We start from the raw sequence: 26,533 nt of genomic DNA, 5'->3' as shown, positions 1-26,533 counted from the left end.
TGTTATATACAATCCCGGTAACTAGGGATACTGGGAGCAATTTTATGTGGCTGTGCTGTGAAAGGCATGCAGCGGCAGCAAAGGAAGCATGGGAGAGAGAATGCTGGGATCCCTGTGTGCCACCAGTATGTAAATCATTTAACAGAACGCAAACCACTTAACAGTAAAAGTCAACCTTCCTGGAGCAATTGGACTTCCTTTTCTGTCTCTGAGCCAAAGAAAAGTTAGGAATTCTATCCCTAGATGCTAATTCAGGTTCCCTTGTGTGTTGATCTCTTCAGAACCAGGCTCTTTTCCAGTTATCTTGGTTGTTACAAAGAATCTTATGCCCCCACATTAGGGGGGGCTATAGCCATTAGTTGGGGGAAGGGACTCTAGTTACTTGCAGGTTAACCCTTAAGCACAAGGTGTGCTTCAATGCTGCATGATGATCATCTGTGGGAAGAGAGTCACACATTTCCCCCCCTTCGTACACAGAACATACTGGGCGCTGCTCAATTCAGTGCCAGGTGCTTTATATCCATTACTGACCAATAAACTCAAAGGCAATACCAAAGTAGGTAGGATTCAGATAAGGAAACCAAAGCTCAGGAAGGTCAAATCACCTCCCCAAACCAGCACACATAGCTTATTTTAAATCCAGGTTTATACTTTTTCTCCAAGATGACTTTTACTTTCGTATCTCAGGGTCATTATTGTGAATCATCCCTTTTCTGGTCTGTAGATCCCATCACTCTCAGTATGGATACTATAGGGAGTACTTAGAAATTTCCTCAGCATTAACTTATTGTCTCCTAACCATGGTACCATTTAGAACTGAAGTTTCCTGATTATTTTGGGGTGCTTTAAGCTCGAGGGGTCAGATGACTGGAAGTATCTAGACTTTCCCATCCCTGCCTTGACCCCAAGCAATGGGATGCATGTGTGAGGGCGAGCGAGTAGGGTTTGTTGCCATCGGCTAAGAGGATGGGGGTGAGAGAAGGAATGGGCCAGAGCTCTAAACTAGGGCTTCAGAATCTCGCCATCCAGCTACTGGCGAGCTGATGTGGAAGATAGGTGAGATCCTGCAGTATCCTGAAGATCAGTGGTTTAAAGATGATAATGCTTTGGAATACTGTGAGCTATAATAATTAATAACAGGGAGTAGGTGGGAAAGTGATATAAAACAATCTTCATAGGATTCAAAGTAAATTTGTAGACATTCAGGATAGAACTGTGATCTGTTTTTAAAAGATGTTTTCTCAAAGCTCTTTTTTATAGTAAATCCTAAATCTATATATTTATTTTATTCTGGGTCTTGGGCCACATACTATTGCATCATGAACAGTTTATTCCAGCTTTTAGGCTGTTGATATAGAAAATGAGTTAAATTAAAATAAATTAGGATTACACGTAAATTTGGTTTGAGTTGAAAAATGAAATCCATCAACTATTGACTTATAAAATGCAATTTGGATAGCCTAACAAGTAAGAAAAATAATGTGGACTAGCTCTTCAAATGGATTATTACTTTTTGTTTGTTTATGTTTCTCCTAAGTCTTCCTATAGGTGTTGTGACTGAGCTTCGCATTTAAGAAAGGTCCGGAACAGTGCCAGGATGTATCATTTTTCAGATACCACCATCTATGCATGCAAGAGATTGTTGTTTTCTTTCCAAATAATATGTGTCTCTTTTACTTCTCTTAGATTTATATGTATATATCCTATTCTTCTGTAAAAAAAAAAATCCTATATTTGAAATTTGTCAAAGGTAATGCATATATTGTTCTATTATTATCATTTCACGATTCATAACCAATACTTGCAAAATACCATTTGAGACAGCCTTATGTTTGGGGAAGATCTCAAAAATATTTTAAGTACAATTAAATGATAATCACTTGTTTAGAAAATAAAGTGTTGATTTCTTAAAGCAAATTCCGAAAGTAACACGCTCCATAAAACCTAAGTGTTTGAGTAATTATCTCTGAATTTAGAAATCTCTCCCTGCCTTGTCAAGAGGGTAGACAGTACTCAGTTTCTAAACTGTCCATGTTCTTTCAAAATTGTCTTATTGCACTTAGATGCAGGAAATGATAACTAACATAAAAATGGTGGGCATCTTATTTTCCGGTGGTTTTTGGCAAAATTGTTTCAGAGTTCTATTTGGGACTTTTAGACACTAAAACTTGAGGTAGTAAACTAGTATATCCTTTTAATTTGACAATTCCTGTTTGGAAGTTTTTCCTTCTCTCTTCTTCGCTCTGAGATGTTGAATGAATAAATATATATGTATTTTTAAGTTTTGTTTAGACTTCCGCTTAACAGTCTATTTCTGACAGTCTCTGATTGTGAAACTAACGTCCTGCTTTTTATTCCGCTCTTTCTTATTTTCTCTCTAATTAGATTTAAAATCTTCTAAGCAGGACCATGTCTGATGCTCTTTTTATACTGTGATTTTACCTGAGATGTTGAATGATGACACAGAACTGCTTTGCAAGCTCTGCCTACATTTTTTTTCTCCTATCGGAGTGTCACCAGTTACAGGCCTAGTTTTGTTTCCTGCTAATGATTTTTAGATAATTTCACAATGACTGGTTTTTCTATAGAATGATAGGTCCTCTATCATGCTGTCTGACACTCAAGACATGTACTTAGTTCTTATATTCAGGATTTTAAGCTGCAGGCCAGATGGCAAAGCTTCCATTGAATCAAAGCATAGCTTTATTTCAGAGGGAGAGATAAAATGAGCCAAGGCAGTAACTTAGTCTTGAGGACATTTCATTAGGGGAATTGTTTTGTTTTGGCTTTTCTTTGAACATGTATTTTTTTAAAAGATTATTTATTTGTTTGTTTGTTTATTCCTGAGAGACACAGAAAGAGAGAGGCAGAGACACAGGCAGAGGGAGAAGCAGGCTCCCTGTGGGGAGCCCAATGTGGGGCTCCATTCCAGGACTCTGGGGTCATGACCTGAGCCAAAGGCAGATGCTCAACCGCTGAGCCCCCCAGGCGCCCCTGAACATGTATTTGACAGAGGTCTTTTGTCACTGATTGAACATGCTATACAGCAGGCGCTGGGGGACTTGGAACTAAGAGTCATACTGGGTGAGGGAACTGGTTTCACCGGGTCTTTGCAGCAAGTCTGTGGGCCCCACTGAGCATGAGACAGGAAGTCACTGTGGTACTTCTATTTTTAGGACAGGTAAGCTAACAAGTCTCTAAGTGCATTTATTCAGCTGGCATTTGCTGACTACATAGCATACACCGCGACGGGATGCGGGGGCTGGAGGCCGCACCATACAGCGTGTGCGGGGCGCAGTAGGAACACGGTCCGGACAGGGCCTTGGAACAAATGTTGAAAGGTGCTAATAGAGTCTTTGCTCCGTCGGGAATGAACGGAAAATCTGTACCCTAGAGGAGTCTGCTAAGAAAACAAAAAGAATGTGTGTTATCATTTCTGCACTTTCAGGAGGGAGAGCCCAGCATTGAGGAGGGAAGGATAGAGCAGAGATCCCACAGCGTCACCCAGGGAGGGTGGGATGGTGGGACGAGGTTGGGGGGGCGGGTATAGATGGGAAACGGGGTTCGGAGGGCCGGGTAGAGACGGGGCAAGGGGGTTCGGGGGTCCGGGTAGACGATGGGTGTAGGTTCAGAGGGCCAGGTAGAGACGGGGCAAGGGGGTTCGGAGGACCTGGTAGAGACGGGGGGGGGGAGGGGTTCGGAGGGCCGGGTTGAGACGATGGGTGGGGTTCGGAGGCCCAGGTAAAGACGGGGGAGGAAGTTCGTAGGGCCGGGGAGAGACGATGGGTGGAGTTCGAGGGGCCTAGTAGAGACGGGGGAAGGGGCTCGGAGGACCGGGTAGAAATAGGGGGGAAGGGGTTCCAAGGGCTGGGTAGAGACGGGGAAAGGGGTTTGGAAGGCCGGGTAGAGACGGGGGGGGGGGGGAGGAAGATCGGAGGGGCAGATAGAGACTGGGGAAGGGGGTTAGTAGGGCCGGGTAGAGACGGGTAGGAGGGGTTCGGAGGGTCGGGTCAAGACGGGGGAAGGAGGTTCATAGGGCCAGGTAGGGACCGGGAAAGGAGGTTTGGAGGGCCTGGTAGAGACAGGGGAAGGGGATTCAGAGGGCCTGGTACAGACGATGGGTGGAGTTTCGTAGGGTCGGGTAGAGACGGGGGAAGGAGGTCTGTAGGGTCGGGTAGAGAGGATGGGTGGAGGTTCGGAGGGTCTGGTAGAGACGGTGGATTGGGGTTCGTAGGGCCGGGTCGAGACGGGGGAAGGGTTTCGGAGGCCGGGTAGAGAAGGAAGGAAAGGGGTTCGGAGGGCCAGTTAGAGATGGGCGAACGGGTTTCGGAGGGCTGGGTAGAAACGGGGGGAGGAGGTTCGGAGGGCCGGGTAGAGACACACACCGGGGACATAGGAGAAGTCACTGGGGGCTTGGAAGTGGGACAGGGCGGAGTTTTGCCATGTCCCCCATGAGGCAGGGTACGGGCCTCTTGGCAGAGGGGAAGAGGCAGGCTCTCATGGGGAAAGGGCTGTGTGGGGCGACCAGGAAAGCCTGACATTGGGGACCGTGACCCTGTACCCTGGTACAGATCAGCATCACCTGTCCAGGGTAAACCCCGAGAGCTTAGAACCACGCACCCCAGCAATCTCTGAGGATGAGCCCCATCCCTTCCTCGGCTCCTCTAGGTACCAAGCAAGCCCCTTGGCATCCTTGCACCACCTTCCCCCCCAGGGAGGCTGAAACCCCTGAGAAACATGCCTGAATACTACTTCTCATCACCTTTTTGAGTGGGGAAGTGTGAATTAACTTGATTTAGAAAAATAAAGTGATGTGGCATTTCTCGCACCATAGTGTGACTCGTTTAGATCCACGCCCACTGCACCTTGGGGCAGGGCCGGTCATCCTGGGCACACTTGTGCTTCCAGGCCTCACTTCTCATTCTTCCTTCTCATGTTTTCTAACTTTCCTGAGCTCCCACCTCAAATGCTACGCATCTGACAGCCCATCCTTTCAAGCCTAAATATAATGAGGCCAACAGCCTATAGTTAAGTTCAGAACTAAGTGTTCATAGCCCCCCCCCAAAAAAAAAGATTGAAGTGTGATCTCTCTCAGACGTTAACTAAACACTTGAAATCTTAAGGGTGAAGGGTTTTCAAACTTGTTTTTGGCAGCAAAAACCTATTTTCAATGGACGGAAATATGTAAATTGGACAGGAGCAGAGCTCCCTGGCTGGAGTAGGGAACTAAAGACACCCCCCTCCAACCCATGACAGGGCTCCAATGCCCCTTTCCTTGGCACCCTAGAGTTCATCTGAAAACCTCCAATGCAACCTAAGCATTGAGTAATGTGGGTGTAGGTTTTGGGGGGGAACATTCATCACATCTCCACAAGCCAGTGGGAAAGATTATTTTAGGTAGAAGGGTCCTTTATATTCACTTGTCTGCAGGTTCCAGTGAGTATCCCACACTAACACGGAAGGATTTTAATATTACACCAGCCCTTTATTTCCCTACCAACCAAAACGATAAAATGTGTAAGAAGATATTTATTGCCTTTGAACATCTCCCCTGAAAGATATGATCATTTAGTTCTGCTAGGCACCTTATGTTCTGTCTTCATTTATTTATTTAAACAAATATTTGATTCTATTCTAGACTCAGGATGCAGCAGTGAAAAAAAATTTTTTTGATACAGTGCTTTCCCTCAAGGAGCTTGTATTCTGGAAGGGAGAGACAGAGACCATAAGCAAACAAATACATAGCTTCTGCTAATATAAAGTATTTGAATCATAAAGAAAGTCTTTTCTTACACAGTCTGTAGTTCTGATGGTCTTGAGTATCCGTTAGAAGGGATTAGCATGGTGCACCATGTTTACAGATGCCCAGTAGATGTTGAAGAGGGTAAAGAAGAGAATGAGAGGATTTCTCATCTTGGAAGATACATACTTTTTCTGAGGAAGCCACATGTTAGTGATTTCAGATTAGAAGGACACAAAGATATAATTTTCAGGTTATAAATATATTCAGGATGTTGACGATTCTTCATCTCCGGTCTCCTCTATCTTCAAGAGTGATCATTATTTATTTGATCCAAGCCACACTGTAGGCAGAATTCAGTACCACTCTGCTTCTCACAAAGAATGTACTTGCACAAAATCATTTAAAAGTGCTTCTTAAAAAAAAAAAAAACTCCACTTCCCTTGTTATCTACCACCAAATTTTTTGTTCTTTTCTGTAGGAAAAAAAAATGTCCTTCCTTTCGGCATTACCTCTTTTCTTATTCTCTCTTAAACATACTGCAGTCAGACTTTTGTCCGCTTCACTCCATTAAAACCACTTTTATCAAAACAAACAAACAAACAAACAAAAAAACACTCTTAGCAGAGTCCCCACTGACTGCACATTGCCAAAATCCCAACCAGGCACACCGGCATTACACGGATATGCCGACAACTCACATGTTTGTATTTGTCATCCTATCCTCTTTCCTAGACTTTGAACTTTTATATCCAGTTGCCTACTCGACATCTCTACTTGGGCATCTACTGTGTATGTCAGATGCAACATGTCCAAAGTGGGGCTCCAAATTTCTCCCCCCACACACCCACTCTTGCTCCTCCAATAGGCTTTTCCACCTCAGGAGACAGCGATTCCAATCATCTGGCTGACTGGAAACTTGAAGTCCTCATTGGCTCTTGTCTTTCCCTCACAGCATACATCAAATGAGCCAGGAAATCCTGGAGGATTTCCTGGCTCGGCTTTGAGAATACATCCAGCATCCAATTATGTCTTGGCACCTTTACTGCTGCTCCCTTCAAGTCGCCATTACTCTCTCTGGATAACTTCAGTAGGTTCCTAACACTAGTTCTACTGCTTTCCTTGCCCTCCTAGAGTATTTTTAACAGAACAGGCAGAGAGCCTTGGGAACATAAATCAGATCATGACACTTTTTACTGAAACCTTGCAATGACTTGATTTTTCTCTAAGTTACAAAGTCCTTGCAAGGTCTTAGGTGGTTGACTCCTCCCTTTTACTCTGCCTCCCCATCTCTGGCCATGTTCTCCTCCACTTGCTCTACTGTGGCCACACAGGTTTCTTTACTGTTTCCCACAGCCATGCAAGACATGCTCCTCCTGAGACTCTTTGCATTGGGACTTCCTTCTGCTGAAATCTTCCCCTGAAAGTTGGTTAACTCCCTCACCTCTTTCAAGTTGATGCTTAGATGTCAAATTCCAATGAGGCTTTCCCCTGGCACCCTAACTAATATTGGAACCCGTCCTACCAACTCCCACATAATTTGTTGACTCTTTTTTAAATAGCATTTATCATAAGAAATAACTTTTTATTTATTACGTTTATTAGTATATGTCTCCATAGAATATAATCTCCACAGAGCAAGGGATCTATTCTGTACTCAGTGATGTGTCCCAAGCTCCTGGAAAAGTGCCAAATTGGCTACCTAAGTGAGTTAAAATCTTAGAGAACAACATAAGCTTTGTTAATTCCACATGGCAGATGGAGGAAGAAATACCTATCCCATCCCTCAGAAAACAACTGGAAATATCCCATTAGATATTTCTGTTTTATAAAAGGTCTTCTCTCCACTGTGCTTCTCAGGGAGACCTAACCAATATTTTTTTAAATCTCTCCCCCAAAACAGTGTCCATCAGCACTGGCCCCTCTCCCTCCCCATGGGGTTCCTTTACTCCTTCATACGCAGAGTTCTCTGATACCCATGTGTACCTACCCCAAACATCGTAGTGCTCAACAAAAGGGAAATTGTTCCAGTGAGTATGGCTTGGAAAGCAGGGTAAGACCAAACTTGCTTACTTGAGCATATCCTCGATTTTCTTTTTCCTTTCTCATCTCTTATTTTTCACTTCAATCCTTTTATCAAGCCAAAGATTCGGTGCTCTCCCCAAGAGGAATTCTTATATCAGCTGCTAAGAGATTATACTTAGTGCTTTTTCATGTAGTCAATCTTGTCAAAGGAAAGAGCAATAGCAGTTGACGGTAGCTTGATTTCAAGCAGCAGGTAGAATGAAGGGCTCTTAGTACAAGCTCAGGTGATAACAGTCTATGCCAGGTCAGCTTTCTCTTCAGAGGTACAGTTGAACCCAAGCTTCAGACTTTATACAAAGGCTCAAAGACTGGGTGAATGAGGGTATTATACAGTTAGTGATTGGTAGGTAATTTCTGAAAGGGACTCCAAAGATTAACAGTTAGAGTATTGAGAGCATTTGCCAATATAAATGCTGGTCATAATGCACAGCAGAAAGAACTGAGAGGGCTGGAAGCAGTTGCAGAAAAAAATCTAAAGGTCATTTCAGGATGTGGATGTTATTTGAGTAGTCTGTTATCAGAGACCAAAATACTGAAAAGAGCTAATCATCCTCATGGGCATATACTCCTCATATCCAGAGAATTCTGCAGTCCAGGTAATTCAAAATTATTCCGATCATCTGGACATGCAGACTTAGGCAATACACCTTTGTATGCTGCTATCATTGCATTAATGCTGATCATTGCCACATGTGTAAATGGAAGTTTGCTTTGGTAAAGTATCCTTACTTGATAAAAGTATCTTTATCAGATGATGATCAGTAGAACATATGCTACACAAAGGTAGGGAAATATTTTTGTTTTCTTCACTGCTATAGCTCTAGGTGCTAAAATAATGCCTAGCACGTAGTAAACACCCAATAACTATATGTTCAGTTAACAAATGAATCCTCCATTGATCAATCTGCCATTGATTTAAAGTCCAACATGTACCTCTTAGAATTATAGATGATGTTAGTGGAAATGGTATCTCTCTTTGTCACCTTGAGGACAAAGTCAAAAGACAGTTTGAACGAAGTTTGAATGAAGATGATTGTTGTAAGTGAAATTTATGATTGAAACAATCTCTATAGAAACTTGTTATGAGCTCTCTTAGGGTATTTTCCAAAAAAAGAAAAAAACAGAGCAAAATATAATGTCATCTCATCTGGTCCAAATCACCTAAAAAATACAGATTTGAACTTTTACTTGAATTTGATGCCTTTGGACCACAAACCAGGTGACTATACAACTGCCCTGAACAAGAAACAGGGCATGAGTGTGGTATGGAGGATTGGGGCTAAAGCTCAGACCTCATGATTCTGTGTCTATGTGGCTATTTATATGACTTTGGGCAATTGTTGTCTTAACCACATGGCACTCCAGTTTCTGTATTTGTAAATCATCATTCCTCCTAAGGAAGTTCTGATAGAGTGCCTTCCTGTCTATTTTATGGGGTCCTTTGGAAATTCCAAATAGGATGTGTTTGAAGCACTTGGTTAGTTGAACAGTTTCACACACACATGAAAGTGGAAATTCTGAATGCAAGTTAAGGAGAAATCAAACAGAAAGTATACAAAAATTATTCTACGTTTACAAAAATAATATTAATTAAGGAAACTATGAACTTTAAAGAAAGAATAAGAATAAAGAAACAAATTACAATGTCCTAAAACCAAGGACAGCCACACCTCCCACTGAGGAACCACACAAAAGAAGTCAGTTTCTGTGGACTCCGCCAAGATAGAGGGATGTCAATAATCAAAGCAATACAAACAATGCTATGTTTTAAATTTGATCCAGATTTGATATAACTGTACACAGAAAATGGCTTTACTGGCATAAAATATATGGGGTCTTAAGGATGAAACTTAGATGTTAGGAGCTATGTAATATTGAACTTTCAGCTACATTTCTTGAGGAATCATCAGAGCCAGGGGGCAGGGAATGCAAGAATTCTCCTGAAGCATTGCAGCTGCTGAAATGCAGACAGATGGGATTTCTGCACTCTCTAATATAAGACAGAAACAATCTCAACAATAGGATAAACACTCATGCCTTGTGAATTTTCTCTCAACCCTAGAGAGAGGATATTGTATAGACTGGCCAGTAAAACCTAGTGTTTTGGATTCTCATTTCATATCTGGTTTCCTGTGTGCCTTTTAGAAGTCTGTATCTGTAGGTACAGGAATGCATTCCTGTGCTGAATCCTCTAAGACTATTTGAAATATAAACAGGCTCCATATTTTGACAGTTTAAGTCCATAGATGTAATTTGTATTGATACAGAAATGGTGGCATGTAATGGAAAACCAGACATTTGTTGTTGATCTTATGATGATCACACATGAAGTAGCATCATAAGAAACTTAACTAAATAGACCAGTACTTAATGGTCTGCAAATCAAAATTCTGGCTTCCTTGATAGCATTGGAAAATAATCCATTAATTGCATGATTTTCTTTGCTTTTTGGCAATATATTGTGCTTCCTTGGGATTGAGGTGACTTTTTCCCATCATATATTAACTAAGAACCTCCTGAGTGCCAGCCACTCTCCTTGGGCCCAGGAACATGGGAAATATGACAGGCATGGGCTTCACTTTCTTAAAGCCAGTGGCATGCCCCAGCCCTAAGCTCTTCTTCACACCCCCACCCTGCACTTTTCCACTGCCTTGCTAAAGCCACCAGGTGCACATGGTCCACACAGGGGATGCTTCTTAATCACCTGGCTCTGGTGGTGAGAAGGCATTCCTGGGTACCATAGGATTGAAACTACTGGACAGTTCTTGGAAGGCTAGATATATGCACCCTTATGTTTATTAAAGCATTATTTACAATAGCCAAAATATGGAAGCAACTGAAATATCCATCCACAGATGAACGGATACAAAATGGATATATCTCATATATATATATATAATTGAATATTACTCAGCCATAAAAAAAGAATGAAGTATTACCATTTGCAACAAAATGGATGGATCTAGAGAGTGTTATGCTAAGTGAAATAAGTCAGAGGAAGACAAATACCATATGATTTCATTCATATGTGGAAATTAAGAAACAAAACAAATGAACAAAGAAAAAGAGACAAAAAAGACTCTTAAATATGGGGAATAAATTAGTGGATACCAGAAAGGAAGTGGGCAGGGTGGGGAGTGAGGATGGGTGAAATAGATGGAGATTAAGAATACACTTATCATGATGAGCACTGAGTAATGTATAGAACTGTTGAATCACTATATTGTACTCAAGAGTAATATAATTAATTAACTAACTGTATGTTAATCATACTGGAGTTGTAACTAATTAATTAAAAGTGGATTAAAGACATTTTCCCAAAGACATACAAATGGCCAACAGGTACATGAAAAGATGCTCAATATTATTAAGGGAGATGTAAATCAAAAGCACATTGAGATATCACCTCACATCTGTTAGAATAGCTATTATCAAGGAATGTCTGGGTGGCACAGTTGGTTAAGGGTCTGACTCTTGATCTGAGCTCAGGTCATGATCTCAAGTTTGTGAGATTGAGCCCCACATCAGGTTCTGCACTGATCATGGGGCCTGCTTGGGATTCTCTCTCTCCTTTCTCTTCCCCTCCCTACTTGCTCTCTCTCTTTCTCAAAACAAACAAACAAACAAACAAACAAACAAAAAACCATTATAAAAAAAGAAATAACAAACATTGGTGAGGATGTGGAATAAAGGGAACCCTTGTGCAGTGTTAGTAGTAGGAGCCTTTAATACCCCATTTACATCAATGGATAGATTATCTAGACAACAAATCAATAGACATTGACCTTAAATGATACATTAGACAAGATGGACTTAACAGATATTTATAGAACACTCCATCCAAAAGTAGCAAAATATACACTTTTCTCAAATGCACATGGAACACTCTCCAGGATAGATTATATGTTAGGCCAGAAAACAAGTCTTAATAAATTTAAGAAGACTGAAATCATATTAAGGATCTTTCAGAGCACGATGGTGTGAAACTAGAAATCAAAGAAGAAAACTGAAAAAGTGACATATGTGTAGATTAAACAAGTTGTTTTATATATATATATATATATATATATATATATAGTGAGTCAATGAAAAGTTTAAAGGAGAAATCAAAAAGTACCTTGAAACAAATGAAAATGGAAATATAACTTATCAAAATCTTTGGGATGCAGTAAAAGCAATTCAAAGAGGGAGGTTCAAGCAACAAGAAAAATCCCAAATAACAATCTAATAACAATCTAAACTTACATCTAAAGAACTAGAAGAAGAAAAAGAAAAAAAAAGCTCAAAGTTAGTAGAAGGAAGAAAATAACAAAGATCAAAGCAGAAATAAATGAAATAGAAACTGAAAAGATAATAGAAAAGATCAATGAAACTAAGAGCTGATCTTTGAAAAGATAAACAACATTGACAAATCTTTACACTCCCCAAGAGAAAAGAGAGGGCTCAAAGAAATAAAATTAGAAATGGAAGAGGAGAAGTTACAACTGATACTATAGAAATATGAAGAATCTTTAAAAACTATGAACAGGTATACACCAGCAAATTAGACAACCTAGAAGAAATGAATAAATTCCTAGAACAGACAATCTTCCATGATTGAATAATGAAGAAGTTGAAAATCTGAGTAGACCAATTACAAGACAGGAGATGAGTCAGTAACCAAAAATCTCCCAGCAAGAAACAGAAGTCCAGGATCAGATGGCTTCACTAGTGAATTCTACCAAATATTTAAAGATTTAATACCTGTTCTTTTCAAACTCTTCCAAAAAGCTAAAGAGGAAAGAACTTTTCCAAATTCATTTTACAAGGCCAGCATTACCCTGATACTAAAACTGGACAAGGACATCACAAGAAAGAAAGGAAAGAAGGAAAGAAAAGGAAATGAAAGTGAAGGGAAGAGAAAGGAAGAGAAAAATGATAGGCCAATATCTCTGATGAACACAGATGCAAAACTCCATGACATTTTTCACAGAAATAGAACAACCTTTAAATTTTAAATCACAAAATTTCCTGACTAGCCAAAACAATCTTGAGAAAAAAGAACAACACTGGAGGTATCACACACCCTGGTTTCAAACTGTATTATAAAGTCATAGTAATCACAGCAGTATGGTACTGGCATAAAAACAGACACATGAATCAATGAAACAGAACAGAGAGCCCAGAAGTAAACTTGTGCATATATGGTCAATTAATTTACAACAAAGGAGGCAACAATAAATAGTGGGGTAAGGATGAGCTCTTTAACAAATGGTGTTGGGAAAATTGGACAGCCATATGCTAAAGAATGAAACCAGACCACTTTCTAACACCATACACAAAAATGAACTCAAAATGGATTAAAGACTTGAATGTAAGACCTGAAATCATAAAATTTATAGAAGAAAACATAGATGGAAAGCCCCTTGACATCAGTCTTATTGATGAATTTTTGGATCAGACTCCAAAAGCAAAGACAAAAATACCAAAGATAAACAAGTGGGACTACTTCAAACTAAAAAGCTTCTGCACAGCAAAGGAAACCATCTGCAAAATGCAAAGGCAAGCTACTTAATGGGAGAAGATATTTGCAAATGATATATTCAATAAGGGGTCAATATCCAAAATATATAAAGAAGGTATACAACCTATAGCAGCAGCAGCAGCAGCAGCAATAACAACAACAAACCACAATCTGATTTTTTAATTGGGCGGAAGATCCGAATAGACATTTTTTCCAAAGAAGACATGCAGACGGCCAAAAGACACATGAAAAGATGTGCAATATCACTAACCATCAAGGAAATGCAAATCAAAAGCACAGTGAGGTATCAGTTCATACCCGTTACAATGGCTATTATCAAAAAGGCAAGAAATAACAAATGTTGGCAAAGATCTGGAGAAAAGGAAACCCTCATGCACTTTTGGTGGGAATGTAAATTGGTGCAGCCACTATGGAAGATAATACGGAAGTGACTCAAAAAATTAAAAATAAAACTACCATTTGATCTAGTAATTCCACTTCTGGATATTTATTTATGTGAAGGAAAGGAAAACACTAAACTGAAAAGATATACGCACCCCTTTGTTCATTGGAGCATTACTTACAAAAGCCAAGATACATAAACAATCTAAGTGGTTATTGATAGATGAAAGGATAAAGAAAATGTTATATATATATAACTTGCATATATATATATATATATATATATATATATATATACAAAAAAAAAAGTAATACCCTGCCATTTATAACAAGATGAGTGTGCCTGGAGGGTATTATGCTGAGTGAAATAAGTCAGAGAAACACAAATACTGTATGATCTCACATGTGGAATCTACAAAACAATGCAAAGGAACAAATGAGACAAAACACAACACATGGATACAGAGAACAAAATGATGGTTTCTAGAGGAGAGGGTGGTTGGGTGTGAATGAAATGGGGGTGAATGGGGGTCAGGGGTACAAACTTACAGCTATCAAATAAGTTAGTCATGGGGATACAATGTACAGAATGGTGACTGTAGTCCATAATGCTGCAGTGCTTATTTGCAAGTCGCCAAGAGAGTAAATCTTAGAAGTTCTCATCATAAGAAAAAAACATTCTAACTTTGAATGGTGATGGATGGTAACCAGACTTACAGAGGTGATCATTTGACCGTAGATATAAATATTAAATTATTATGCTGTATAATAACCTGAAACTAAGATAATGTTATGTGTCAATTATATTTCAATAAAAAAGACACAATGTATAAGAACGTTTGAAAATTCAGAGTAAAGTAAAATGAAGAAAATAAAAATTACTGTAAATCCTAATACTAGGGAGAATCATGGTAACCTTTGAGATACTTTTTCCTAGGCCACATTGTTTCATGTTTTTCTCATACAGAATGGTGTTTCCACTCCAATTATCCACTCAAATTATCTTGAACTTTGTTCCAAGACATCAAGTATTTTCTGCAGTGTGCTTTTCAATGGCTGTAACAGTATTTCTTATTTTGAAGGTAACAAAATTTATTTAACCAGCCCCTACTGTTGCATAGCTATTTTATCCTTTCCTTATAAATCCTGATGGTATAAATATACTTAAAAATAAAAACTTGCACTTATTTATAATGATTTCCTTTGTATGAGGTCCAAGAAATAAGATGCTTGGTTAAAGGTTAAAATGTGCATTTTATTTTATTTTTTAAAGGTTTTATTTATTTGAGAGAGAGAGGGAGAGCATGAGTGGGGAGGAGAGGGAGAAGCAGGCTCCCCACTATGCGGGGAGCTCATTGTGGGACTCTATCCCAGGACCCTGGGATCATGATCAGAACTGAAGGCAGATGCTTAACCGATTAAACCACCCAGGCACCCCTAAAGTGTGCATTTTAAAGGCATTTGATACACATTACCAAATATTTACATGTATTTCAACACTCATTTTATTTTGAAAAGCAATTAATCCCCCCCAACCTTTTTTTTTTTTTTTTTTTTTTATTTATGATAGTCACACAGAGAGAGAGAGAGAGGCAGAGACACAGGCAGAGGGAGAAGCAGGCTCCATGCACCAGGAGCCCGACGTGGGACTCGATCCCGGGTCTCCAGGATCGCGCCCTCGGCCAAAGGCAGGCGCCAAACCGCTGTGCCACCCAGGGATCCCCCCACAACCTTTATTAAGTAGTCTCCCCACCCCAGCCTGGAGCCCAAAAAGGGGCTTGAACTCACCACCTGGAGATCAAGACTTGAGCTAAGCTCAAGCTCAAGCCTGATTAACAGGCTGAGTCACCCAGGTTGACCCCTGATTTTTTCCCTTTTTAATGATTTTCCTTAAAAATCTTACCTATATTGTCTACCATAATTTTGAAACAATTATTTGCTGAGTTTTTATTTTAAAAAGGGCACCATCATATACTAAAAAGCAAAAAATATCAAAGTGTAACTGTGTTAAAGAAAAGAATGAAAAAATTATTAGCTAATGTTATCTCATATCCCTTACACCAAAATAGACTGATAATTTTAACTGGCTTTTTTTTTTTTTTTTTTTTTTTTTTTAAGGCAAATAAATATATTTGACTACAGGGCAGGGTGCCCAGAGGCTTGGTTCAAGCACACAATTGACAATTGACTCTTTTTACTATAACTTTTTCTGTGCAACATTGAGAAGCCTTTGAGAAGAGGGTTGTAGGGTTTGTTGTTTTTTAATGTTTGTTAAGCAGTAGTACTTCATTTTAAGTAAATTGCAACTATTAAGAAAAATACTCACATATGCCCCCACCCCCCACCTCCCTAGGCACAGGCTGTGCAACTGGTGAGCCGGCCCTCTTCTGCCCTAGGCCTGGGGACCCCTCCTGCCCTGGGCCTGGGACCCCCTCCTGCCCTGGGCATGGGACCCCCTCCTGCCCTGGGCATGGGACCCTCTCAGCTACAAGCCCATGGGGGGAGGTTTGGGTTTTTTCTCTTTTCTCGGGCAAACCGTCTTTGTGGCTTTCCCAGGTAGTCTCACAGTCAATGTTCTAGAAGGTCCAAGAGCACCGGGTGGGGGACGTGGAGACAGATCTAGAGCGGCAAGGAGGGCTCTCTCTGCTCGGTATGTGTCCTGACTTTCCAGGAAAAAGGCTTGTTCTGACCGGGTTTCCCTCCCTCCTTTCCCAGCGCTCTGCGGCGGGGGCGACAGCTTCCAGTGCGCCAGCGGGCTGTGCGTGCCCCACAAGCTGCGCTGCAACGGCCACAACGACTGCGGGGACTGGAGCGACGAGGCTCAGTGCAGTAGGCGTGGGGCGGGGGGGGGGGGGGGGGGGGGGGGGGGGGCGGGGCGGGCGGGCGGGGGGCGGGGCTGTGGGAAGGGGCGGGGCGAGTGGGAGAGGGCGTGGTCTGGGCGGGGGCGGCTGTGGGCGGGGCTGTCGGGAAGGGGCGGGGCGAGTGGGAGAGGGCGTGGTCTGGGCGGGGCTGTGGGCGGGGCGTTGGGAAGGGGCGAGCGAGGGGAGAGGGCGTGGTCTGGGCGGGGCGTCGGGGCGGAGCTGTGGGCGGGGCGTCGGGAAGGGGCGGGGCGAGTGGGAGAGGGCGTGGTCTGGGCGGGGCGTCGGGGAGGGGCGGGGCGACGGGAAGGGGAGGGGCGAGTGGGGAGAGGGTGCGGGCGAGGCGTCGGGAGAAGGGGCGGGGCGTCGGGAGAGCGGGCAAGCGGGCAGGTGTCAGGTGCAGGGGAAACCGACAGCCACCCCGGGTCAGACCCCGACGACCACAGGACCTTGGCGTAGACGCGTGTTAGTTTGCCTGGAGCAAACGTGGGCCGGCCGAGTGTTTGAGCCCCTTTCAAAGGCGCAATTCCGTTAGGAGCTCAAGACCTAGAGGTCTCGATGGAAACGTGTTTTGCACCCAGTGTCTTAAAACTGGAAGAGGGTCTTTTGTTGGTCTCGCGTGGGTGAGGATCTTGGTTTTGTTTTGTCGGTTTCATGAATAGAAAGGTCCGTTTTTTCAAAAAAAGGACATTTTCAATAGAGAGATGTCTCACCCTCGGGACCCTTGACATTCCTGACACAGCAGATGTGAAGTCTCTTGTTTGTGTTTCTCTAAATTTAGAGATAGTCTATGGTGTTAACTACTTTAAATCCATGGATTGCTCGATCCAGCCATAAACAATTTATTTACTGTGGATCTGATGAGTTGTTTTGATTGAATTGGTCGGTGTTTGTCTAATATTGTAGGAGTCCGCTTGGGCTGTGGTATAAAATATCACAGGCCCTGTGGCTTAAACAGGAGAAAGTCATTCTCTTGTGGTTCTGGAGGCCAGAGAGTCTAAGATGAAGGTCAACAAAGTTCAGTTTCTGATGAGAGTTATTTTCTTGGCTTCTAGGCAGCTTGCATCTTCCTGCACGCTCACCTGACCTCTTTGGAGGCGGAGAGGGTGAGGGAGAGGGTTCTGGGGTCTCCTCCTCTTAGAAGGGTCCTATTAGGTTAGGACCCCACACCTTTATGACCTCATGTAGCCTTTATCACCTCCTTAAAAGGCCTGTCTCCAAATACAGTTATCTGGGAGCTAAATCTAAACAAACGCATTTTGGGAAGACAAGCATTCTGTCCATAACATATGTATTTATGTTCATATATACACTCAGCTTTTTTTTAAAGATTTCTTTATTCATGAGACACAGAGAGAGAGAGGCAGAGTCATAGGCAGAGGGAGAAGTGGGCTCCGTGCAGGGAGCCGGATGTGGGACGTGATCTCAGGTCCCCAGGATCACGGGGACGGGAAGGTGGCACTAAACTGCTGAGCCACCCGGGGTTCCCATATATTCAGCTTTCAAGTTGTTTTGCACTTATGTAACAGATAAAAAAGGAAAAATTAGCTTCAATAATACATCGCAGGATTTGCATCCAAAGCAGAGCCATATGCAATTGTGTTCTAATTACTTTTATAACTTATTAATTTTATTTTTTAAAAGATTTTACATATTTATTTGACAGAGAGAGAGCACAAGCAGGGGGAGCAGCAGAAGGAGAGGGAGAAGGAGGCTTTCCACTGAGCAGGGAGCTCAATAGGATACCAGGACCCTGGGGTCATGACCTTAGCTCAAGGCAGATGCTTAGCCAACTGAGCCACCCAGGCACCCCTAATTGCTTTTTAATGGTTATAATCAGCAAAAGCTCTGTTTTAGTCCCTGTAGGAGCTACCAAGGCTATATAAGAGCTCATAATTGTTGACCTTAATGGAAAGCTTCTATGGTCAGTTTGCCAGGTGGAACACCTCTATAACACCATATAGAGGGTGTTATATGAAGGGTTGGGATGCTTATTTATCATAAGTTTTGAAAGGTATCATATTATGGTTCTATTTCAGGTCAGTGTTTCCCAAACTGGTGTACCTGAGCCTTAAAAATTGCTTGAGAAAAAAAATAATTTGACAAATGCTATCACATCTACTTTTCAGAGAGTTGCAATACATATTCACACATTAAAAGTTCTGAGAAATGCCACAGTTTTTAAAAAGACGAATTCATTTTGCTTAACTTGGTATTTCCTCAGAATTGTTCATTCCTCTACACCCCCACCTTTATTTATTGTTCACGCATTCTTTTTTATTATTATTATTTGGTGTAGTATGGAGCATCCTACGGAACTTCAGACATGCCCCCCATATTTTGGAAATGTTTTCACCAAGACATTTGTTTTTCTAATTTGGAACTCCCTCTTCAGAAAAGCTTGTAGCATATGGTTTTACACGAACAGCATTTTCATGGGATGTAGACTTTAGGGAGTATTGCTGTGGATTTAGGAGGGAATATTTTATAGAGCACCCACAGTAGGGAATTATAATTATAATTCACTAGAATTATATCCAAAAATGGGAAATGTGGTGGAATCTTTTCCTTCTCTTCTAATGTGGCCCATGGGGGCATTATTAAAATTCCGCATGGGCCTCTGCCCCAGTGGTGGGCCAACACCGCTCATCATTACCTTCCTTCATTGCACGGAGCGCATCGAGCATTGCACTTTGCACAGTAAGAGATTGTGGCCACAATTTGCAATTGAATTTGAAGGAGTACATTTTCCTAGTCAGTGACTGAACAAAGCAGGCATCACTGTCCTGTAAGGCATAGAGCAATGTCCTGGGAGCCGAAGAGTTTATAGAGGAAGATACGGACTTTCCTCAGGAGCAGAAAAGTCCTATTTCCATGCCCATGTGCTCCAGTCAGCTGAGGAAATAAAATACATCCCTTCAGAAATTTTGTCTATGAAAATGCTTAGTTAGACGTTGAAAGCTTGGCGTGTAATTATTTCCAAACTCACAAGGACATTCGACTCTGAGTTTTAACAGGCAGTGCCTGGGGCATTTCAGTGCATTTATTGAGGGTGCCCCACTCCCAGTGGCCCCCCCCCCCCCGCAGTGAAGGCATAGGGTAAGTCCGAAATAGGGCATGGATGCCAATCAGAGCATGCATGCAGCCTACAGACTCCTGCGGGGGGGGGGGGGGGGCAGTTTTGGTAGGCCTACGCCGGCTCCCTGGGTGCACTGGCAGAGGAGGAGGGGGGTTGCCTTCCAAGAAAGGAAGGGAAGGAATTATTATTTGTGAGTCCCCTGATCAACTCTGCTAGAGGCATCTATTTACATGATCTGATTTAATTTTCAGCAAAGGAGGTATTACTCCTTTTGTAGAGACGCAGAGCTGAGGTTGAGAGTTGATGGATGACTGTGCCAGGAGTTCAGAGTGCAAGATTTGAACCTGGTCTTCTATTACTTGTTTGTTTGCCTTTTTTTTTTTTTTAATCAAAGTGTAGTTGACACACAACTGTTATATTAGTTTTAGGGGTGCAACCCAGTGATTCAACAATTCTGTATGTTACATCAGCAAGCCAGGTATCCAGGACCTCTTCCTGACTTTCTCCCCTAACTGATTTTGTCACTTTTTTCAATCTCTTCCTAAGTGTTTGTAGCTTGAATGCATTTCCAACCACCTGGAACAATTCCAGTGGTGTAGTGAAAAGATTTTCAAAAATTAAAAGTTTTCTTTTAGAAAGTCCTCTCTCTGTGACTTTAGGCAGGCTTACCCCTCAATTGCATGGCTTTGTCCCGGAGGCTGGCTGCACATTAGCATCTGCAGGAAGGCCCACCTGCAGGGATCCTAACTCAGTTGGTCTGGAGGTGGAACCCAGCAGTACCTTTGCAAAACTGCCCGGGCAATTCCAATATGCGGCCAGATTTGAAACCACTGGACTAGGGAGTATCTAGGTGTCTCTTTTGTTACTCACATCCTATCACTTTTTGATTCTATAGCCAGCTCTAGAACAGTGTCTGGTACATAGCTAGTCCTTAGCAAATGAATAATGGCTGTCACAAAGCAAAGAGCTTTAAGGAAAAGAGTTGTCACAAAGAAAACAGCTGCCCCCTTATGCCACGTAAAATCACTGTCAAATATTTTTGGAAATCATTTGCTCGAATTTAGGGTAAAATTGGTTGACTTGTATTTTAGTATAATTATACTACATACTATACTAATTATACTATGTACTAATTATACTGGGTTAACTACTTATTCTGAGTCTAACTAATTATACTAATCACCACAAAGTGTAGTGGTTACTCCTGCAAGCTCTTGAGTCAGGCTGCCTGGGGCTCCTATCTCTTCTTTACCATTTCCTGCTTCTGTGAATTTGGGGAAGTCACTCAATCTATCTGGGCCTGAGGGTCCTCATCAGTAAAATGGAGACAATAACAGTAACTGTCTCTAGAACTCTTGTGCGGAATAATGAACCCTCGGCTAAGCAGCACAGACTGTCGTCTGTCTGGCATGTGATATCTCTGAAGGAATGCTAAGTTATTGCCATTTTATTCACCACATCTTCCCTCACCTCCATCTTGCACCTCACCTCCATCCATCCCTGCCCCGAACCTCTCACCTCCAGGCTGTATAGGATGACCACTTGAAGTCTTGGAGACAGCTGATAAAGGTCAGGGGATATGCTGAGGAAACAGAAACACTAAAATATGCACAATGGCTTTATTATTTTTTTGTTTAGAAGATTTTTATTTATTTGGGGGGGCAGAGGGAAAGAGAGAGAGAAGCAGACTCCTCACTGAGTGTGGAGCTGGACACAGGGCTCGGTCTCACTACCCTGAGATCATGACCTGAGCCAAAACCAAGACTCAGATGCATAACCAACTGAGTCACCCAGGTGCCCCAAATATCCACAACAGCTTTATTTTATTTTATTTTTTTAAATTTTTATTTATTTATGATAGTCACAGAGAGAGGGAGAGGCAGAGACACAGGCAGAGGGAGAAGCAGGCTCCATGCACCGGGAGCCTGACGTGGGACTCGATCCTGGGTCTCCAGGATCGCGCCCTGGGCCAAAGGCAGGCGCCAAACCGCTGCGCCACCCAGGGATCCCCACAACAGCTTTAAAACCAGCACCAGGTGAAGCTGTTTTAGAAAGGAGGCAACCCAAACAGCATGAAATAAAAACTGGTGTTCCAGATGATGTTTCTAAATCACCCCAAATGACCATATTTACTGTATCCTTTTTACTAAGGCAGGGATGCCAGTAAATACCAGAAATATTTCCATTAAAATAACAAAAAAGGAAAATATTGCATTCTACAATGAAGGAAGGAGCTTCAGATGTCTGGAAAATTCACTTCTGTTTAGTAACCATCTGTTACACGAATCGATAAAACTTGAATATACTTGAATATTCTAGAAATCCTGCTACATGTGAAGCATGTTCTCGATACCCAGGAAATACAGAGATTGTTAAGACATGGGTTCTTTCTGCATGAGTCTTTGAGTCTAATCAGAGAAATAACATATACACATGGAGATCATTGAATACAGTACTTTAAGGCAATATGATAGAGGAGATGTCATAAAGGAAAAGAATTGGTGTAAACAAAAAGACAAGGCAGGTAGGTCCTTTGAGTATGACAAAGACAGCATCATGAGGAGTTATGTTGGTGTGGAGAAAGCTGTTGGAAAGATGGGATTGAAACCAGGCCTTGGACACAAGTGATGTTTGGAAAATCTAATTCAGTGGTTCTGAAGCGAAGGCAGTTTTGAGGTGTACGGAGACATACTTGATTGTCACAGGTAAGGACTTTGGAGGACGTGCTGTTGGCATTTAGTGGGTAGAGGTGAGAGATGCTGTTCAACATCCTACAATGCACGGGATAGTGCTCACAGCAAAAATTACCCACTCAAAATCGTCAGTAGTACTGCTGTGGAGAAGTCTTCCTTCAGGGCTAGGAGTCGTCAGTCAGAAGAACCCGGGGTGTCAAGAAACCTTGGTAACTGCAATGAGTTGGGCAACTGTGGGCAAACCAAGTAACCTCTCTGGTCATCTCAAACCGAGGGCGCCCCTGGGTGGAAACTGAGCCTCCATACTTGAATCTTGAGGCAACACAATTATGTTTAAAGACTCATAGAGACTGAGCTAAAAGAATGAAGCTCTGGATGAAAGGTGTTCTGTTCTTAAATTTTCTCCTTTAATGATAATTTTAAGGGACAAGAGTTAATAACTAGTGTAAGATACCAAACAGAAATGAGTATCAACATGCAAGAACTTCAGAAGTAACATTTGGTATCAGGTACTCAAGAAGAAAAAAAAAATCCATATCTAGAAAAACATCTACCTTAGGTTACATAAAATTATGCTTGTGTTGAGCAAGGAAGTCACAGCAAAAGGCTTTTGAAAATTTTGATTTGTTGGCCCTAAATTGTGCTGGCAACATCTCTTTTCAGTTCAAATAAACATTTATTCCAATAAAAGGAGGCACTGTGATCTTTGCTACTTGCTATTCATTTCTGCTAGGCGGGGCCTCGGGTTAAGGTTTTGTGTGTTTACTAATCACACAGACCTTAGGGAGGTGACAAGTTGTTTTCCAAGGGCAGCTAATTTTGTATCTAAACTCTGAAAACGGCTTCTAACCAAGTAAGTCATCATGATGGAAAAGTTGAATCTGCACCTGTGTGAATAATAATGAATTTTTTTAAATGCTTGAGTCATCTCCGTTTATGAAATAAATGTTTATTTTTATGAAATCACTTAATAAATGACAGCGTTAATTTAAAGAATATCTAGGACAGGGTGTTTTGATATGAATTACCAGGGTTTTCAGAATGGGCCTCATAGAGGGGATGCATGAATCTTTGGAAATTTTTGATGTGTTCCAAGGTTAATCAGATTCTAAAAGGAGTATGTGATTCTCTAGTTTTACCAACCAAAAAAAAAAAGTGTGCTGCTAAAAAAAAAAATTAACTCATATGGTTAAAATATGTCACCCTTCCACCTCACCCCCTCCTCTGGGGAATGCAAATACTTTTGCACTGATGGTCAGGTTACGGCCCCTGGTTTTTGCTGATTCTAGCATACTAATTCGAAACTTCCCACAAGAGTAGTTTAGATGAAAAAACAGAGCAAAAATCAAAAAGACCTAAAACTTCCCAAGGAAATGTATATATTTTGATGCACAAATTCCTCAACTCTGCTCAGTGGGCAGGAGACCAAAGTTGTAACCTTTCTCGACTGGACTAGCAGGAGTGCCCAGGCAGTGGGGTGCAGGGTGAGGAGTTAGCACCCTCTGCTGAGTGGGAAGAAATAGTCCTGTCGAGTGAAAACTAGGACCTCTTTTTAGTGCATTTTCCCTTATGATGGTCATCCTTGTTATTAAAACTATTCAGCCTGGGGGAAATTAAAAAATGAAAAGTACTTACAAAGTTCTGCATGTGTTATAAGTGTGAGCATATGTGTAGGCACGTATGTGTGTGTGTTGTCCACATACACACCCTTTTAATGTGGACCCTGAACAGATGGTCCCTAAGGCTCTTTACACTTTTAAAATGATGTAATCCTAAAAGTATTTAAGTAGCTTCTTCGAAGAAGGCTTCAGGAAATAGAAATTTATAATTCATGTAGTAATAAGTATAATATTTTTTAAAAGATGTTTTAAAAAGATTTTATTAAAATAAAAGAGACACAGGCAGAGGGAGAAGTAGGCTCCCTGTGGGGAGCCCGATGCAGGACTCGATCCCGCAACCCCAGGATCATGACCTGAGCCGAAGGTAGACGCTCAACTGCTGAGCTACCTGGTGCCCAACAAGTATCATATTTTGATGTATGTGGCTAACAGTTTAATTGATCAATGCCCAAGAATTTTGATCCTTGTCAAAATTCAAATTATCATGGAGTTTGGGATGTTTATAGTGAAAAGTACCCATCACCAGTCACGTAAGATGCAGACATAGGCTTGAGGAGAAACCATCAGCTAGAATTTAGGAGACTGGACTATTGATCATTAAACTTAATTCGCTTTTTGTTGTTGTTGTTGTTAAAGATTTTATTTATTTATTTGAGAGAGGAGAGAGAGAGATGGAGAGCAGGAGCATGAGTAGGGAGGAGAGGGAGAAGCAGGCTCCCCCCTGAGCAGGTTGCTTGACGCGGAGGCTCGATCCCAGGACCCCGGGATCATGACCTGAGCCGAAGGCAGACGCTTAACTGACTGAGCCACCCACCCAGGTGCCCCCATTTAATTGATTTTAAATAACAGAAAAGATAATACATTCAAGAAATCTCATTTCTTATTAAGTGCAGGCTTCTTTACACAGATTAAATTAAAACATTGTTATAGCTTCATGAGGTGCAATTTCCATACATATGTTATCCCATTGATTTGTAGTAAATTTATAGAGTCGTATGACCATCACCACAATCCCCTTCTCGAACTTCTTCAACTCCTCTCAGATTCCCTCCCACCTGTTTGTAGCCAATCCCACTTCCACTCCTCCAGCTACAGATAACCGCTGCTCTGATCTCTGTCTCTCTAAGTTTTCTTTTTCTAGGAATTTCATAAATGGCTTGTACAATATGTAGTCTTTGTATCTGGTTTCTCTTATTTAGCATAATGATTTCGAGGTTCATCTATGCTCTCGCACGTATCAATAGTGTGATAGTTTTTTTTTTTTTAGCAGTGTGATAGTTTTAATTTAAGCTGGATAGTATTTCATCATTTGAATATTCTATACTTTGTTTATTCATTCACCAGCTGGTGAGCGTTTGGATTGTTTCTAGTCTTTGGCTATTGTGTATAATGCTGCCATGAACGTTTACATCCAAGTCTTTGTGTGGATGTCTATCTCATTTCTCTTGGGTAGATTTCTGAGGTTGGAATTCATAAATCGTATGATAAGGCTATAGTTAACTTTATGAAAAGCTACCATACTGCTCTCTAGTGTGGCATTACTGCTTTACATCCCCACCAACTACATATGAGAGTTTCAGTGTCCCAAAAGCCTTGCTAATACTTGGTATTTTTTAAAAAATTATTATTATAGCCACCTTAGGGGATATGTAATGGTACCTCGTTATGGTTTTAATTTGCATTTCCTTAATAACTAGTTCTATGGAGCACCTTTTTTATGTGCTTATTAGCTATTTGCACATCTTCTGTAAAGATTTTCTATTCGACTCTTTTGTGGATTTGTAATTGAGTTGTCTGATTATTGACTGTAGGAGTTCTATATATATTCTGGGTCTAAGTGCTTTGTCAGATACATGATTTGCAACTTTTATTTCAGTATGTGCCTTGTCTTATTATTTTCTTAATAGTATCTTTTGAGACACAAATATTTTTTACTTTAATGAAGTCCATTTACTATTATTTTTTTTAATGGCTTGTGTTTTGGTCATTATATCTAAGAATGTGGTATATCCAAGGATTCTTCCAAGGTCAAAAAGATTTCTTTTTCCTATTTTTTTTTCCTAGAGGCGTCATAATTTTAGCTCTTACATCGAAGCCCATGATCCACTTTGAGAAAATTTTTGCATACAGGTTGAGGTAAAAGCCAGACTTTGCAATTGGCCCACCACCATTTGTTGAAGAGCACTATTTCTCCATTGAATTATGTTGGCATCTTACATATATTAATTTGCATTACACAGATTTATTACTCTCTTCCCCAAACCCTATTAAGCAATTGATCTTATCCCAATGTCATAAATCGCTTCACAGGCTCATAGATTTTTAACGAATACGCTCAAGTTCCCACAGCTAGTAGATGGTGGAACCAGGATACTCAACTATCTGGTTTACCCACGTACAAGATCTACCTTATTAAAATTTCATTGCATGTTGCTTACTTCAATATTAAACGTTAAGCTCCCTGCGGTTACACATCCCTTAGTCTTATCCTGCCACTGTAATCTAGTCCAGTACTGCTTATTCGAGGGTCCTGTTATGAAACACTCAGTTGACT

The 26,533-nt window shown here is 41.3% G+C and overlaps 1 protein-coding gene across 1 annotated transcript in view; it reads left to right on the top strand.

The window, feature by feature from the left end:
- CORIN (corin, serine peptidase) overlaps positions 1-26,533 on the top strand; it is a 235,033-nt gene that overhangs the window by 136,933 nt on the left and 71,567 nt on the right. Inside the window, 1 exon segment of the mRNA XM_035714411.2 lies at positions 16,446-16,559. Within this exon segment, the coding sequence (XP_035570304.2) occupies positions 16,446-16,559 (114 nt within the window).

Source organism: Canis lupus, chromosome 13 (assembly GCF_003254725.2).
Source record: "Canis lupus dingo isolate Sandy chromosome 13, ASM325472v2, whole genome shotgun sequence".
NCBI lineage: Eukaryota > Metazoa > Chordata > Mammalia > Carnivora > Canidae > Canis > Canis lupus.
Note: the sequence above shows the minus strand (reverse complement) of the source record. Positions and strands in the feature narration are given on the sequence as shown.